General features: G+C 38.2%; 1 protein-coding gene across 2 annotated transcripts; it reads left to right on the top strand.

Annotated features, from left to right (window-relative positions):
• Positions 1-5724: 5724 nt before the first annotated feature.
• LOC140230377 (U6 snRNA-associated Sm-like protein LSm6) lies at positions 5725-16032 on the top strand. 2 transcript variants are annotated; one of them, XM_072310525.1, is made up of 4 exons: positions 5725-5803; positions 7444-7655; positions 11071-11184; positions 13475-16032. In XM_072310525.1, the coding sequence occupies exons 2-4, from the start codon at positions 7562-7564 to the stop codon at positions 13504-13506; spliced, it is 240 nt and encodes a 79-aa protein (XP_072166626.1). In that variant the 5' UTR covers positions 5725-5803; positions 7444-7561; the 3' UTR covers positions 13507-16032. The 2 variants fall into 2 exon arrangements, with proteins under 2 accessions (XP_072166626.1, XP_072166625.1); XM_072310524.1 differs by having other exon boundaries at positions 5728-5803; positions 7427-7655.
• The last annotated feature ends 1195 nt before the right edge of the window (positions 16033-17227 follow it).

The raw sequence follows: 17227 nt of genomic DNA, 5'->3' as shown, positions 1-17227 counted from the left end.
AAAAAATAAGTTTGATTCGTTGCTTTCTAGCTTTGGAGTATGTATCCACATGTGACGAATTGCAAAAACAGCAACATCCATGCATGCACTAGAGGCGCACGCACCAAGAGGGTCTACTCCACCGGGTCTACTCTCGCGATTTTGCGTAGTACGCTCAGGGGCCATTTTAGGAAGCAAAGCGAGCGATGGCGGGGCGTATTTTTACGTGACCCTCAATGGAGAGGTATCTGCCTTCCTTTCATTTTCTCCGTTTTATGGAGACTTCGGACTTCGGACCTCATTACGACATTTAGAAGAGTCATTCCCTTCAAAAACCAAATATAAATGAAGAAATTCCCTTTATTATCCAATCTGTAGTCCCTCCAAAGTCGAGCTATAATTAAACTAATGACATAATGATAGGGATTTTATAAACATGGTGTTTGATATATAATATGCATGAGATTGATTGCTCACAGCTTCAGAGCCCCCTCTTTCTTTCTCTCTCTCTCTCCCTCTCCCTCTCTGTCTCTCTCTGTCTCTCTGTCTCTCTCTGTCCCTGTCTCTCTCTCTCTCTCTCTCCCTCTCTCAACTCCTGGTAAACTCTCTCTAACATCCTGGTTAACGATGTAGACTATACCCAAATATGTAATGATTTTCCCTAGAACAACCAATAGAAATCATTGCCATAGGCGGTCAATAAAATTATCATTTTCATATAGTCATTTACAGAAAAGCTGTGTAGAACACTTATTTCTTCTTTTGGGGTTATCTTTACTTTTTATTTATTTACTTTTTTGGTGGCGGGGGGGCGGGTACCGTGGATCGGGTAATGTATAGACCTCAAGATACGTTTTGTGAGCATTTCACTGTGTTGGCACTTTTACAATTTATGAATATATTTGTATGTCTCTTTTTTGTACTGATCATATATTATAAACATGAACATGCTGTTATTTTTCTCTGTGTAGGCCCTATATTTTCAACGACACGCATGTCAAATTTCACGTATTTTTTTGTTCATTCTGTTGAAAAAAAAAGAAGTAAATTTTGAATTTGAATTTGAATTTGAACTTGAATTAGCATGTACCAAACGGATGAAGGGTATGCGCGAATTTGGACAGAACAGCCCTTAGTTGGTTGAATCATGCCGTCCTGAAGTAAATGAAATGAAATGAAATGAAATGGTATAATTATCAACATTCTTCTTCTTAGTATTATCGTTATCTTAATTAATAATCGTGATTTTGTCGCCGTCACCTTACATTTTCACATTACTGATCCCCGCCCATAAACGTCTAAAAAAAATGTTGATTATTCTTGCCCTAATATTCCTGAGTAAAGTGGCCATGTGTGTGTGTGTGTGTGTGTGTGTGTGTGTGTGTGCGTGTGTGTGTGTGTGTGTGTGTGTGTGTGTGTGTATGTGTGTGTATGTGTGTGGAGGGGGGGGGGGTGAACGTACCTTAACCTCCTTTGTTGGCCGCAATACACAGTCATGTCAGATCGTCTCTCTTGGCCGCAAATTTTAATACCTCCATCAGGTCTGATCTGGGACTTTTCTATACCCCACTGCCCTCTCCATCCCGTCGGATCTCTTCAGTGGATTTTTCATGTAGAAATTCAACAATCTCAGCGCCCACTTTGTAGGTGGAATGATATTTAAAATGTCTATAATCAAAGAGAAAATATTTTGTGACAATCATGCGTGATTGGCTGAATCGTGGTCTGGTTGCCGGTCTTCACGGTCCACTATGCAGTGGCGGATCCAGGGAGGGGGGGGGGCGCAACCGGCGCACGCCCCCCCTTATTTTTCGTAAAAAACAAAATAAAAAGAAAAAAAAAATGAAATAAAACCCGGAAGTGGCACCAGATATATTAGTCACGCCCCCCTTTACAGAATTCCTGGATCCGTCCCTGCTAGGGTCCTATGTATTGGAGGTCGACATGCAGTCATGGGGCCGGTGGCGGTGGGACTCATTAGAGGCAACGGCGTAAATCCGTGCTGAGGAGTGGGGGGGGGGGGGGGGGATGATCGGCGATAGTCACCATCACCATGATTTTACAAGCCCATAACCGGACGGGTGCAGCCAGTGGCGTACCGTGGGTCAAGACATGGGGGGGGGGGGTGGGCACCTCATGGAAAAGTAATTTTGAGGGTGTGTATACTTGTGCGTGCGTGCGTGTGTATGTGTGTGTGCGCGTATGTGCGTGTGCTGTCAGTCTGCAAACATTCGTCGGCCTCATGCCAAAAGGCCCTAACAGTGTACAAAGTATATGGTGTTAAGGCCCTTCTGGCATGAGGCCGACGTTATGGGAATTGCAATACATAACGGAATGTGATACATTATGGAATGACGGTGTGAAACGACAAAATACTGGCAGCAACATCAGGAGAATTGCATAATTGCATATTGCGAGCTTGAAAATTTTGACATTTTACAGTCCCAAAACTGCCGTTTGTAGCTATATTTTTCACTTAGGAAATGAAGGGGGGGGGGGGGAACCGGGCGCAACTGCTGGCAATTACTGCCAGCAACATCAGGAGAATGACATAACGATTAAATGCGAGCGAGCTTGAAAATTTTGATATTTTACAGTCCAAAAATGCCATTTGAAATGCGAGGAGCGAAGCGAGCAAGCTTGAAAATGTTGACGTCTTACAGTCCAAAAACTGCCGTTTGTAGTTATATTTTTTCGCTTTTGATTTTTTTTTTTTTTGGGGGGGGGGGGAGGGCGCACCGGAAGTAGCTGCTGGCAATTACTAGCAGCATCATCAGGAGAATGGCATAGCGATTAAATGCGAGCGAGCTTGAAAATTTTGACATTTTACAGTCCCAAAATTGCCATTTCTAGCTATATTTTTTCGCTTTTAAAATTAAGGGGGGCGCATCGGGCGCAACTATAGCGACAAATACTGGCAGCAACATCAGGAGAATGACATAACGATTATTATGCGAGCGAGCGAAGCGAGCGAGCTTTAACATTTTGACATTTTACAGTCCCAAAACTGCCGATTGTGTAGCTATATTTTTCGCTTTGGAAATTAAGGGGGGGGGGCGCACCGGGTGCAACTGCTGGCAATTACTGATAGCAACATCAGGAGAATGGAATAGCGATTAAATGCGAGCGAGCTTGAAAATTTTGATATTTTACAGTCCAAAAGCTGCCGTTTGTAGCTCTACTTTTTCGCTTTGGAAATTAAGGGGGTGCACCGGGCGCAACTGCTGGCAATCACTGGCAGTGACATCAGGAGAATAGCATAACGATTAAATGCGAGCGAGCGAGCTTGAAAATTTTGACATTTTCCAGTCTCAAAACTTCCGTTTGTAACTATACTTTTTCGCTTTGGAAATTAAGGGGGGGGGGGGGCGCACCGGATGTAACTGCTGGCAATTACTGGCAGCAACATCAGGAGAATGACATAACGATTATATGCGAGCGAGCTTGGAAATTTTGACATTTTACAGTCCAAAGACTGCCGTTTGTAGTTTTTTTTTTCCGCTTTGGAATCTAATAGGGGGGGGGGGGGCGGATCCGCCACTGGTAGTCAAGGGTGTTGGTTTATGTTCATGATTTTGGGGAGGTATGACCAGCGAGGGGGCGTCGAAGTGACCAAATGGGGGAAGGATATCCAAAATCTGCACTTTAGAACATCCCCTAATATTATTGTTTGTGTTTGTGTGTGTGTGTGTGTGTGTTTTACATACATGAAAAAGTCAGGAAATAGCCCAGGTCAAGTCTTATTATTGGCAATACAAGGCATTTTAATATAGGCTAGTATGTAAATCAACACTGCAAAATCATCAATGATCTAGCTTCGATATAACGAAGCGTAAAGTACAAAGGACATTTGATGTACATTCTACATCACATTGCGCATCATTGCAGCGACTCTTTTTGCCGTTCGGATGTTCTGAGTACACTGGGCACATCCTGCTTATATTCAGAATGCGAACCAGGAATCACGCTGAATCACAATATTTTGTCGGCTCCGGGCTTTTTGAACAATAGGCGTTTTCACATCAGCCCGATAAAAATCCAAGCTCGAAATATTTTTCGCGATTGCGAATTAGAGCGCTATACTTATTCACATCAGCCCGAAGAGAATTAGTCCGCATTTTTTTCGAGCTAATTCGACAGCTGAGTATGTGCAAACAGCATCAGTAATGTGTGTGCCCTCTCAAAAATTCCTCATGATTTGTGTGCAGTTTGCCTCGATCGATCGGGTCACACACGCTAGGCATGATGGGATTCATCGCGCTAATTCTCGAGTCGTTTTCACATTATCAAATAGAGCGCTACTATCCCGCTATTTCAGAAATTTCCCGAGTTGGAGTCGAGAAATTTTCTCGATCAGAGCAATACAATTAGTGGGCTAATTTGTGTTCACATTATCAAATAGCGCGCTATTTCGCTATCGGGAAAAATTCCCAAGTCAGAAAATAGCGCGCTATTTCGAAACATCGGGCTGATGTGAAAACGCCTAGAGTTTCACACTATATACCTGTTAGATTATGGTTAAAAGAAATCTTAGAAAAATATCTTATTTCTTGATCACCCTTTCATGTCAATTTCACAAGAAGTTTACTAACCCTTGAATTACCATTTTGGTAATTTTTTTTTCTCCCTTTTTCTCTTTTTTTTTTCTCCTTTTTTCTCTTTTTTTTTTTACCAGCGGATGGGCGAGCGCTTGAGAAAATTATGTATACATTATCCTACCAGATGGAATACTGTTCAGCTCTATTACCTGTCTGGAGGCGGGCGTACACGAACGTCATCAGCGCAATATGCCAAAAGTGGTACAATCACATTTCTGCTTCCTCCATTTTTTCTCAAAATTTCAGATCTTTTGCAGGCCTATTCTCAGACTTGACGATTTGGTGCACACTTTGGTGGAATATTTGCAATTTTTAATTTAAAAAAGATGAAATGTAGGAAAAATGGCTAAATAATAGGCCTATCAGATATGCGCGTCTTCAATGTGTAAGTTTATGAGAGGTGGACCTGGGGCCGGGGAGGGAGCCTATGATTTTTCAGAACTAAAATTCAACGATGTGATGCACACCTTTGGTGCAACTATTTGAGAATTTTCAGTAAAAAAAAAAAAAAAATGTATACTTTTGAACATGTTCGCATTGCAGATACATGTCAATAAAATGTAAAAAAAAAATAATAATAATAAAAAAAATAGAATGTTTCATTTGAAAACCAAGGGGGATGATCCCCGGAAAAATTCCATGGGAACACGTCCCCCCCCCCCTCCCCTCACAAAAAAAGTGTAATACAAAGCCAAAAGAGCAGGAGCAAAAGAGAGAAAGAGACTGAGGGAGGGATGGAGAGAGAAGGCCGCTTCAGTAGTGTCTATAGCTCGAACTTTCAGGGACTACAGATTCGAAAATAATGGGCATTTCTTCATTTTTTTTTTATTTTTAGGCATAAATGATGATTCTAAGTGGAATTTTGAGGTCTTAAACAATGCTATACCACTGTTTGCCTACTTGAAAAGGAGAAAATTAAAGGGAAGCAGAATTAGCAGAATTCACCCCTATAGGTAGCTTCCTGTAATGGCCGCCGTTGGGCTCCATGGTGTACCACACCTAATTACGTGTAAAATCGCGAGAGTAGACCCTCTTGGCGCACTGCGTGCGCCTCTATACTCTTTGCTTTAGGCGCTTATAGCACGCGCACGCGGTGCATAGCACTCTTTGGTTTCTTTGATGATTATGTGAAGTCTAGTCCGACGACGGGAAGAAGACCGATAAAGTGTGTCAGATGCATTCAAGTTTCCCTCAGCTGCGCTGCTGGCTCTGTTGATACTTAAAAGGTAAGATACATCGTGATCTTTAATTTATAATTGGCGGTGTTTTCATACACACATGTGCCAGACAATGCATTGCGGACTACTAGTAATCACACAGCCTCACAGGCATTCTTGATCTTGCTAAATCTTTGCGATAATGCTAGGGCGCTCATCGTTGTCCCAAATATTCAGATTGATGTTAGTTCAGAGAAACGCTCCAGATCCTTAGCCTTAACCTTGATGAGATGGCCTAATGTTAGTTGAATCCCTGAAACAGCTCTTTCTGAACTAACCTGATGTGCTGTGACATGACAGCAGGTGATGTTATGACCGATGCCGATGGTGCAGCCAATATTTTATAGCATATTTATATATGTGTACCGACTACCGGCCGTCCACCGGGGCCGGTCGAGGTCTAAATTTACACTAAAAATTCTGTAAGATTTCAACATGGAAATTAGCCCACACTAGCCTACAAGAGGTTTCAGCCTTGCCTTCTCAGGCTCTGACTGATGACAGGAAGGGCAGCCTCCTGGAAGGCAGCGACTGTTGTCAGTTGGGGCAGTAATTCAAATAACTACCATGGACATGGTTGATAACTGTTTCCAGATGCGAGATTGGAGTGGTTTAGGGATATTAACGTGATAAAAGGAGCATTTGTAGGAATCAATTGTTGCTTCGCGAATTAACTGTGCCCCGACACAAGCTGTCATTATTTGTGTTATATACCGAAAATATAGATTCAGAAATATAGATACCGAAAATATAGATTCTAGTCTCTTTTTACAGCACTCGTAATCAACGCTGATCGACAGTGAGGCGGTCGTATCATTGGTGCGTACATATGAGTGATCTACATGTATGTGTGCGGGGTTGCGACTGTCTCCAAACCTGTTTACAGGGCACAGTTGATTCTATGCCCCGGGCACAGTAAATCATGACATCATTTTGATCAAAAATGGGGCACAGCTATTTTCATGACTCCACTTTTAACCAATCAGATGAGAGGAATCTATATATGAGGTATGATACTTCTTAGCTGATGCTGTCAGGTGTTCTGTGCATGGAGCTGGTGCATGTGCAGTTGATCCTTCACCAGCTGTTTGAAATGTCTAAGTAGTAAGATTTGGGTGGAATTTTCATGGAAAAAGACGAACTGCCAAGAAACAGCTCATTGACATGCTAATTATGCACGAACACATGGTGATAACCAAAGAGAAGTGCATGCACTTCTACACTCTGAAGATACCAATACATGACATAGTATAATACTCCAATGTTGGTAGTTTTACTTTTAACGCCCTCAGCCTTTTCTGGGTGGCAAAGGTTTTTCATATCTGGAATATCTGTAAATATACACAGGTATCGCGATATGTTGCGGTCTGAACTTTTATTTCATTGTAAGCGGAATTTTGTTATAACCGTGTTTGCAATATGATGGGAGTGCTCTGTACTGATATTTAGACAAGACAAGATTAGTATGTCATTTATCAAATATCCTCCATTGCAAACTGGACATCCCCTAATTCATGTGCATGTGAATAATCCACAGATGGAATCTCTAACAAGTCTTCTTTGGTAGAAATGCTCTTCATTAATATGATTTCTTTTTGTTTTTTGTTTTTGTCTTTGTCTTTTCATATACAGTATCTATTATTTTGCAGCATCTGGACTGTAAAGCTCAATGTTGCAAGTGGTTTAAAGGAACAAATAACCAGATAGCTGTTCATAAGACATAGTTAAGTGTTCACTACCACTGCTACCACCAAGGATTCAGTCAACATGAGTACCAAGAAGCAAACCCCAAGTGACTTTCTGAAGCTCATCATTGGCAGACCAGTCGTCGTCAAACTCAACTCTGGTGTTGATTACCGAGGTTAGTGCATGCATTGTTATTGCAGGCAATGCATGTAGTGTTTTTTTGTTTTTTTCATATGCATTCTGATTTTGATTTATTTATGGTTTTTGTTTTCTTTCTTTTTCATGTTTGAATTCATGCTTTGATCTCCATTAATAAAGTTGCCCTCTACAAAAATAATTCAAAGTGATGCTCAAATTTGGCATTTATGTCACAAATTTTGCAAGAAAGTTACTCTCATTTGCAAGATACTTGCTTGATGTAGATAGAACATCAGATTGAGTGTAGTATGACTGCCCAAAAAGTTTGACAGCCCCTTTGCTCTGCTTTCAGATCATCACATGCAATGATCCAGACAAGCAAACTAGTGTTGCAATATCAAGTGACTAAGTAATAGAACCCCAATGCCATGAATGTACATGTACATATGGATTTTTTGAAATTATCAATTTCTAATTTTAATCAACTAATTTTGCAAATTAAGCCCAACATCTTATTATAGCCTGTTAAACACTGATTGAAAGCAATGAGAGTCTATTTTATGGTTTGTATACTGTTTTAACATCAACAATTGTACATTATAAAACTTCCAAAAGTCATTGAAATTCTCATATGTTTTATTGTTTTCAGAATTTTTAATGTATTTCTCTGCTTTTGACTTTTGTTTTTGCTTTGTTTTTTTTTTTTTTTTTTAATTGAAATTGCCATGGAACACTTTTCTACCATAATTAGCAAAAAAAAAAAAAATTAAAGGACAAGTCCACCTTCATAGACATGTGGATTGAGCAAATGCAGCAACATTTGGAGAACATATCAGCGAGAGTTTAAGGAAAATTGGACAATCTGCTGAAATCATGATCTGAATTTTTGAAGACTCTACTCAGTCACTGCTGGATGAGAAGACTACTACAGCTTGTGATGTTACATGTGCAGAACAATGTAAAGAAAATATACTTTATACGCTCTTATTTTCGCGTATGTACAGATATTTTGCGATTGATGAGGTCGCAGACATTTTTGCGAGATGTTTTTTTCGCGAATTGACGCCGATGCTTACATTAATGCTCTATTAACAAAGCGCATGGAGACAATTTCGCGTGTTGTTAAATTCGCGATCCAACTGTGATTTGCGAAATTCGCGAAAATTAAACCCTCGCGAAAACAACAGCTTATACAGTAAGGAAAATTCAACATTTTAATTTTTCTCACATAATAAAAGAATGCTTGACTTGCCTCTTTCAGCTTCAGAAGGCAGGGGGAGTAATATTACCCTTCACATACAAATGTATGTCAGTGACAAGTTGAGGGAATTCGCACATTTTTGCAAAAAATAAAAAATAAATACATTTTGTGAAATTCTGTTTGTATTTTCCAGACAATATCTTTCTATTCTTGTGACATCATACACTGTAGTGGTCTTCTTATCCAGTAGTGACTGCGCAGTTTCAATGTACTTTTAAGGTTCATAACTTTCAAAAAGATAGGCTGTTTTCCCCTAAACTTTCACTGATGTGTTCTAAATAATTGCTGCATTCACTCAATCTAAATGTATATGAAGGTGGACTTGTTCTTTTATCAATCAAAGTGATAGATAGTAAAAAATAGTCAGGTTTTTATGAGTTTCATGACAGAGCAGCAGTGTTTCCCATAGGAAATGTGCACAAAATCACAAAATTGTGCACATTTTGGGGTGATATGCCATCAGAAAAATGGGCATGGTTTTATAACAGTATGCATGGATGTTGCAAATTTGGTCTCAAAAGTTGCATGAGACTTGAAAGAAAAAAAGTCAAGAAGCCTCATACGAGGTCTTGTCACATTGCAGAGCCTATACCAGTCCCTGGTAGAGTGCAGTGTAGAGTGTAGTATGTACTAGCAAAACTAGCTTGTACTATATAGTTGTAGCTACCTCATTTCAAGCAATGTTTTAACTAGACAATTGTTTGAGAAGTCATATGTTCTTAACATTTGTGTGGGTTTTTTTCAATTATCATGATACTGAAAAGACAGCAATGCAATGTCTGATCAACAGCCATTTACCACAATATCAGTGTGTACAGTATGTTTTTATGAAATGGGCAGATAAGATACAGTACTGTAAATGATGCAGACTCTTTAAAGATAAGGCTCACAATGCCAACTGAATTCTTATTCCAAAATATCTTTTGTGTTGAGCAGGACGTGATAATGACATCCATTGAGTTTCATGTTAACAGTGTACTGGTACATGTAGTTTTAAAGTCAGGTGATGTGATGCTTGATGTTTATTTTCTGATTCCAGCCCAGAATGTAAACTTAACTTTCACCCCCACATTAAAACCCAATGCTCATGAAACTTGTTAAGTCATTTTTGCCTGTCTCTTTCCAAAATGAAATATTTCAAGCTATTTTACAATGATGAGAAGTATTTCACATGTATTCATTATGCTGAACCTAATGAGTGGGATGCAAATGTACAGCAGAAGGGTGAACATCAAGGAATAGGAAGGGGGGGGGGGTGGATATTGTGATAACCTGGGAAAAACCCAAAGTGCATTGTTTCTTCTCCTGGATTTTTCTATGGAGCTGGAGATCAGGATTCTCTCCTATAACTTTAATTCCTTCCTTGAACATGTCAACAGCAGGACCAATTTACCAAATGAGAAAAATGTATGATTATACCCGGCCCATGCCATTGGCTGTGATCTACATGTACATTATGACAAATTAAGTACAGACTTTCCATGAGTTAAAGCCAACACAAGGTTCTCAAAAGGGCTCAAAATTCATCTTCCACCTTTTGCTTGCAAAACATTGAAAGGATCTTTCAAGAAATTTCCCAGCTGACACAATTTTCAGGATGATTTTTTTTTCTTTTTAGTATTTTGAGATTGATGTGTAGGATAATTTTGATCTTAGTACACGACTTCTGTTCCAGAAGAGACCTCCCGTTCAGCATTGTGGGGAGGGAGAATGCTACCTGACGATCAATCACGCCCTTGTAGTCATATTTTCCAACAACCTGCATGTGATTCACTCTAGCGCAGAAGATCAATAGATGTTGCTTTGACCCAATTTGTAAATTGTTGATAAATGAATATGAAAAATTATGTAGCAACCATGATTGGGTAAGCTCTGAGATTGTGGACTTCCAGCAAATGCTAATATTTTGCATTTTTGTCATTGCCCAACTGAAACTATGTTATTACAATTTATTTCACACATTTCTTATGCATTATGTGTGTACATTTTGGAGCAATAGTCAACAGTTCTGCAGGCATTGTGGGGAGGTACAAGTGTAGAATGCTACCTGATGATCAATCATACTATATTTTCTGGACACCTTCGTGGCTTTGGCTTACGGGAAGTTTACCATATAGTTCATACCTTCATAGTCTTCCTACATAATCAAAATGCCTTTTGTGAATGAGTTATGTGTATCCTTCCATTGCAGGAGTATTAGCCTGTCTGGATGGCTACATGAACATTGCCCTTGAGCAGACAGAGGAGTATGTCAACGGACAGCTAAAGAATAAATATGGAGATGCCTTTATCAGGGGAAACAATGGTAAAGCGATTCTTGATATTATTTGCTATGAAGTTTTCTGTCTTTCACTCCTGTATGTGCCATATCAAGAAAAAATATTTTCATGGCATTTTCCTTTTTCCATTATATTACATCAGAGGCTGCTTGATGTTGATGTTTGTAGTTCATTACAAATAGTTTCCCATTTCCTTTCCCTTTCTCCTCTTTATTTGCTTTCAGAGCAAAAATATGTCAATGATCAGTCCTTCGTGTTCTTCGCTGCTGTCTTTATGGTTTTCAACTAACTGTCTGAATGGCTACAGTGCTGTCAATATACATGTAGTTACTGTATGTGTAAGGGGTACAAATGTGTAATACATAAATGCAAAATGTTAGTGGCTTTATATCTGCTTGTAGCACTAGCAGTCAGCAATGCATTCTGAGATTTGACTCCCACATGCAAAACATCTTTGCAGATCTTTGCCTGAATTTTCCAGTCACACAAAGTCAAGTCTCTGAATGAATTTTGTTAATGTGACAACATGTTTACTTGTCTCACCTACACTTATGTTCATTTTCATTGTGAGAAGTATAAGTTTGGCCTAACATTGCTCAAAATTTCAGAATCTCTTTCCCTGAATAATTTTACTGATACATTTATACTGCATTCGTAGATATCCAAATCATCAAAAGGCAGTACTCTTGAAGCTTAACCTTAAAGGACAAATTCACCTTCATAAACATAAGGATTGAGAGAATGCAGCAATATTAGTAGAACACATCAGTGAAAGTTTGAGGAAAATCGGACAATCGATGCAAAAGTTATGAATTTTTGAAATGTTTGTGTTGGAACCGCTGGATGAGGAGACTACTAAGGCTCGTGATGTCATATGAGTACAACAGTATAAAGAAAATGTAAAGAAAATTCAACATATTTTCACTTTTTTTCGCATAATAAAAGAGCACTTGACTTGCCTCTTTCTAAAGGCGATGGGAATAATATTACCCATAACATATGTCAGTAACGAGTCAAGGGAATGTGTACTTTTTTCAAAAGATGAAATTTTGTGAAATTCTCTTTATATTTTCCTTAAATTGTTGTACGCATGTGACATCATACACTCCAGTAGTCTTCTCATCCAGCAGTGACTGCACAAAAACTTCAAAAATTCATAACTTTTGAACGGATTGTCCGATTTTCCTCAAACTTTCAATGATGTGTTCTACTAATATTGCTACAGTTGTACATTCTGTCAATCCTTATGTTAATGAAGGTGAACTTGTCCTTGAAGGACAGATACAAGTGTGTGAACAAATTATGATTTGCAGCAATTTGAGTATTCAACATGGAGGTACCCCTGAACAAACATAAAGAGGATGAATTTCACAAAACATCATTTTGAGTTCAATGGTCATGTTCATGTACAGTTATAATGTATAAACTGAAATATTCCATTAAACAAAGCTGTTGGGTTTTAGCAAATAATTCTCTGTGAATTTCACAATGTTAGGAAACTTGTCCTTGATCAAAAACCTTTTAAGTTTTATTGCATTGCATCCTTTCCAGTCAGAAATTTCAAGAAATTTCAGAAATTGCATTTGTTTTGAGAGAGCTGAAAGTTTCTTACTGTATTGTTATGGAGACTTGATATTGACAGTACTGTTTTTCAGGGACTTCAGTAAATTGTTAAGGAATTCACACCCATGTGATACCGACTTCAGATATACATTGTACATGTAGAATATTTATATGTATACCCTGTAAAGGACAATATGGATAATGGCAGCCATCCTGAAGACTGGAGGGAAAAAATATTTTAGTGTTATATTAGGAATGAGTCATACAGTCTGTATCTGTTCTTTTGAAGACAAAATGTATATTTTCTTAGCCTCTCTTCAGTTTCAGTAGAACAAAGTGCAGAAAGCAGCTTTTCAGCCATGTTCAAGTTGATGTGTTTCCTTTCCAACAAACAAATAATTGGAAATACAATGAAACGCTCGTATCATATACAGATGTCAGGAAATCAATACCACAATGCGATGAACAGAATAACATTGCAAAAGAGATACAAGTAAATTGTCAACAGAGATACAAATGATTGTTACGTCACTGTGGTAAAGGCAGAAACAAAATTGCTGGAAATGGAGGGGACTGCTAAAAAGCAGAGCTTGTAGAATGCACTCCCTTCATTAAAAAAAAAATAATAAAAAAAATATCTAATTGAAAAAAAAAGCTACCACCAATGTCCATAGGGAAGCGTGAAAATGTATGCATGTACAGTATGTGCATTTATTTGAACGTTTGTATTCTTTTCTTTAAATCTCATTTCAGTATTATACATCAGCACCCAGAAGAGATACTGACAGAGCACCCATCTCACTGTAGTTTGCTGCAGTGTCAGGAACGTTCAATCGAGAATATGCACACTCAGGAGAACATCTGTAAAGTGATGCTGATATAGATGGTGCGGATTGTGAGACTGACAGCCCATTGATGAGTGAGGCAGCATTCATACCTGTAGAAAAGTTTTCATTCTATTAAAAGGAGAGAAAAGAAAGACGTTTAGACTTTTGCTGCAGAGAATGACGATAAAAGAATGACCAGAATAAAGGAGACCTGGTCTATGAATTGTTGGACAGGCTACCTTACAGTAGTTACCAGTGACCTGCCAGTAATAAATTGTGCACCATTTGCTACATGTGGAAGCTCAGGTGGCATATTTAATGGTCATCAGATCACTGGATCTTCATTTGGATGTTAAGCTTTTTTTTTCTGACCCAGTATTTGGTATCAAAGAATTCCTTGAGTATACAGCCAACCAGAAGAGTCAACTTGTTGCTTGTCTGTTGTATGCCGTGTACAGTAAAATCCATCAGGAAACATGTTCCATGGTTTTAAGATTTGACACTTGTATCTCTGGCCATATGCATTAAAAAAAAAAAGTACAGAGCAAGAGAGAGGGAGAGAGAGAGAGAGAGAGAGAGAGGGGGGCATATTAGAGGAGAAAGATGACTTCTAACAGGAAGAGAGACCACTCTTCCTAAGTCAGAGCCATGGGATCATACGTGTATAAAATCTTTCCCATATACATTGACAGTTTTTTTTTTAAAGCATTTAACATGTTTTTCTAATTGGTCTGCAAATATGCTTTGCAGATCCATTTCACTGTACGTGTAGTCATTAGTTCATTTATTTCATACCTGTTTTTATTTATTTATTTTTTTTTTTGTAGTCTAAATTGTCTGCAATAAGCATAGCACTGGGTTTACATCCATCAGTTGTTGCTGTATCATCAGCCATTAGCAAGCTCTATCATGAACAACTGTTTATTAATAAGTTTATCAGGAGCTCTTGCTGGACAGAATATATTCTAGGCTTTCTAAATTGACATAGTTATTATTCTTAATAACAATATTTTTTTTAATTATAATTATAGAAAGAGATATGCAAATGCATAAGATTTTAACATGCTGGTCAGCTGTTCTATTTCCAGGGCATATTTGAGGCAAGTGAATGTCATGAAAATTAAGTTTTAAGCATCCATTTGAAGAGCCCATGTGTGTGAGTTGAACATAACAGGCAAATCATGTCATGCAAGGACTCTTGGACTCTTTAGATAAATGAGTACTGCTCTTTCCATCAGCTGAAGGTACAGGTAAAACTTATAAGAATGAAGCCATTTAGCAGTTCTGTGTTGTGTAGGTTTTTTGTTTGTTTGTTTTGCTTTTTTGTTGTTGTTTATTAGTTCCTGTAGGAACTCCAGGCTGGGTAGCCAACCAGATCAGATGGCAATGAAGTTGTGTAACACTGTATGAATCTCTATTAGGCAAATGAGCTTTGTTCCCCCCCGTATGTTCGGTTGGCGCACTCTTTTGATCCAATCGGCGATCGCTTCAGACGGAAAGAAATTGCAGCCGCTACTCTGTGTAACATTTTGCCTGCTAAATATAAAATGACATGTGTGAACACAATAGACATTGTCATCTTTTCCGCGTCATCATCATGTTTTGTTCTTGCCCCCCCCCCCCCCCCCCAGATACGCCTCTGCTGACGTATTGAAACTTTCATGCCAAGCTGCTGGTGTAGCACTCTTCATCTTATACATACATATAACATTAAGTACTGAAAAAAAAAAGTCGACTGAGATACCAGTATAAGTTAGCTTTAATAAAAGGAAGCACAATGAAGAAAAGTTTCATTGACTATTTTTATTTCTATTCACTAAATGCAGAGGTAACTCAAGTTGAAATGTGACACAAACTGAGTTATATAGGTAGGTTCTTTACCTGGTGACATAGCTCTTTTGGCAGCTCTATCACTAATATAAACCACAAACATAAATGAAATAGTATTACAAGAAAGAATGAAACAAAATGATGCCGAGTTCCACAGCTTGTCAGTCTGTGAAGTATGTGGTAGAAGATGGAACCAAGTGTTTGGTTTGCGTCATTGAGATAAAGAACACCTCTTCAATCTCTGATGGTTTGGGTACACTGACTACATTTGGATGACAAAGTAGTCTGTGTTTTACATGTGCAAAATATTTGAACAAGGCTGGCTCTTTGGAGATGATGGACGAAAAAAAAGGTAATGGTACATGTATTCAAATAATGCAAATTACATAGGCTGTTAGTAAGAATTATCCACCCAATTGTAACTTTGGAACATTCTGAAGCTCACTTGTATAGACGAAGTGATATCCCTGATGTAAATTTTAGGCCAGGTGACAGCATTGACTGAACATGATGTCCATTTTATGTCCATGTATAATGTCAAAGTGACAAAGTGATTTTGTACCTCTGTGTCAAGTTGATGGAATACATACTTGTATATTATGTTTAAATAAACCCTTTTTTCTGGTTTTGTTTTTGTTTTTGTTTTTACACAGACAGCTTGTACAGGTTTTCTATTATATATTTGTCCAAGGAGAAATTCGCAGCACATGTGTACATGGAACAATGTACCATTATGTGTATTTCAAAATACACTGCACATGATTTTAGGCATGGAATGAGACTTCCTGCCACAAATGATAGCCATGATTTCAAACATAAGGAGACCATCAGCTGTAAGCATGATGCTATTGTGGCTTGGTTCTTAACAATCTCCTGTTTATAGGGTACTATGACTTGGAGCGGTTATATTGCCACTGTGGTGATAAAACCTTGTTTCTCAAAGTCTCTTGAAAATTACCTATTTTGTTGAATTGTAAGATAATCAGATAAAATGATGTCCTGTCCAAATCCTGGCTGTCTCAGCCAAAAATGAAGCCACCATGGCAAGACAAAGGCAGTCCTATTTGTTGAAGTGCTTTTGTTGCCATTTCTTTTTCCATTGTCTTCACCATTTGACATTTTTGCAATACCTGATGCCCGTTGCATAAAAATTACAATTATGGTAACTTTGCCATCCAATGGTAACTTCCATGGAATTCTTGATTTTGATTGGCTGTTGAGTATTGTTGCCATGGTAGTTACCATTGGATGGCAAAGTTACCATAATTGTAACTTTTATGCAACGGGCCCCAGGTTTTGTTGCCCCAACAATGGTATATCTTTGTAGTTGAATATCATATATTTGTGTATTTTACAAATGAATAAGTATATATATATATATATATATATATATATATATATATATATATATATATATATATATATATATATATTATATATATATATATATGTACAAATATGAAGAGTTTGTTCGCAAAAACCGATTAGTCCATTTTGTTCAATTCTTTTAAATCATGATTTTTCGTTACACTCTGTTGGTGTAGAACGCGAATGATGTAGAGATCGTATATGAATGTCAGTTACCTATGGAATGTTTAATTTTCAGAAATCTACACAAAGAGGAAAATTTGAAACTTTGTACTTTTCAATGTGTTTTGCAGCAAAAACGATAAGTCCACTTCTTGTTTTGTTGCAAAAGCCGATAAGTCCACCGCTCGCAGTATAAAATCAGTGCGTTGCAAGTCTTCTCCAGTTTTTAGCAATACTCAAGTTTAGCACACACACATTGGTTTTGGGATGGAGATGTGCAAGACATTTTATTAGGTGATCCGAGTATCCTCTCGGATCA

The sequence above is a fragment of the Diadema setosum genome, chromosome 7, assembly GCF_964275005.1.
Source record: "Diadema setosum chromosome 7, eeDiaSeto1, whole genome shotgun sequence".
In the NCBI taxonomy this organism is placed as follows: Eukaryota; Metazoa; Echinodermata; class Echinoidea; order Diadematoida; family Diadematidae; genus Diadema; species Diadema setosum.
The sequence above is the reverse complement of the archived record's forward strand: the minus strand, read 5'-3'. Positions and strand labels throughout refer to the sequence as shown.

Bases quoted from the DNA above. Each gene is read 5' to 3' on its own strand.
- LOC140230377 (XM_072310525.1), top strand. From the start codon at position 7,562: ATGAGTACCAAGAAGCAAACCCCAAGTGACTTTCTGAAGCTCATCATT. The intron at 7,656-11,070 runs GTTAGTGCATGC...CTTCCATTGCAG, and splicing joins CTCTGGTGTTGATTACCGAG to GAGTATTAGCCTGTCTGGAT. The intron at 11,185-13,474 runs GTAAAGCGATTC...ATCTCATTTCAG, and splicing joins CTTTATCAGGGGAAACAATG to TATTATACATCAGCACCCAG.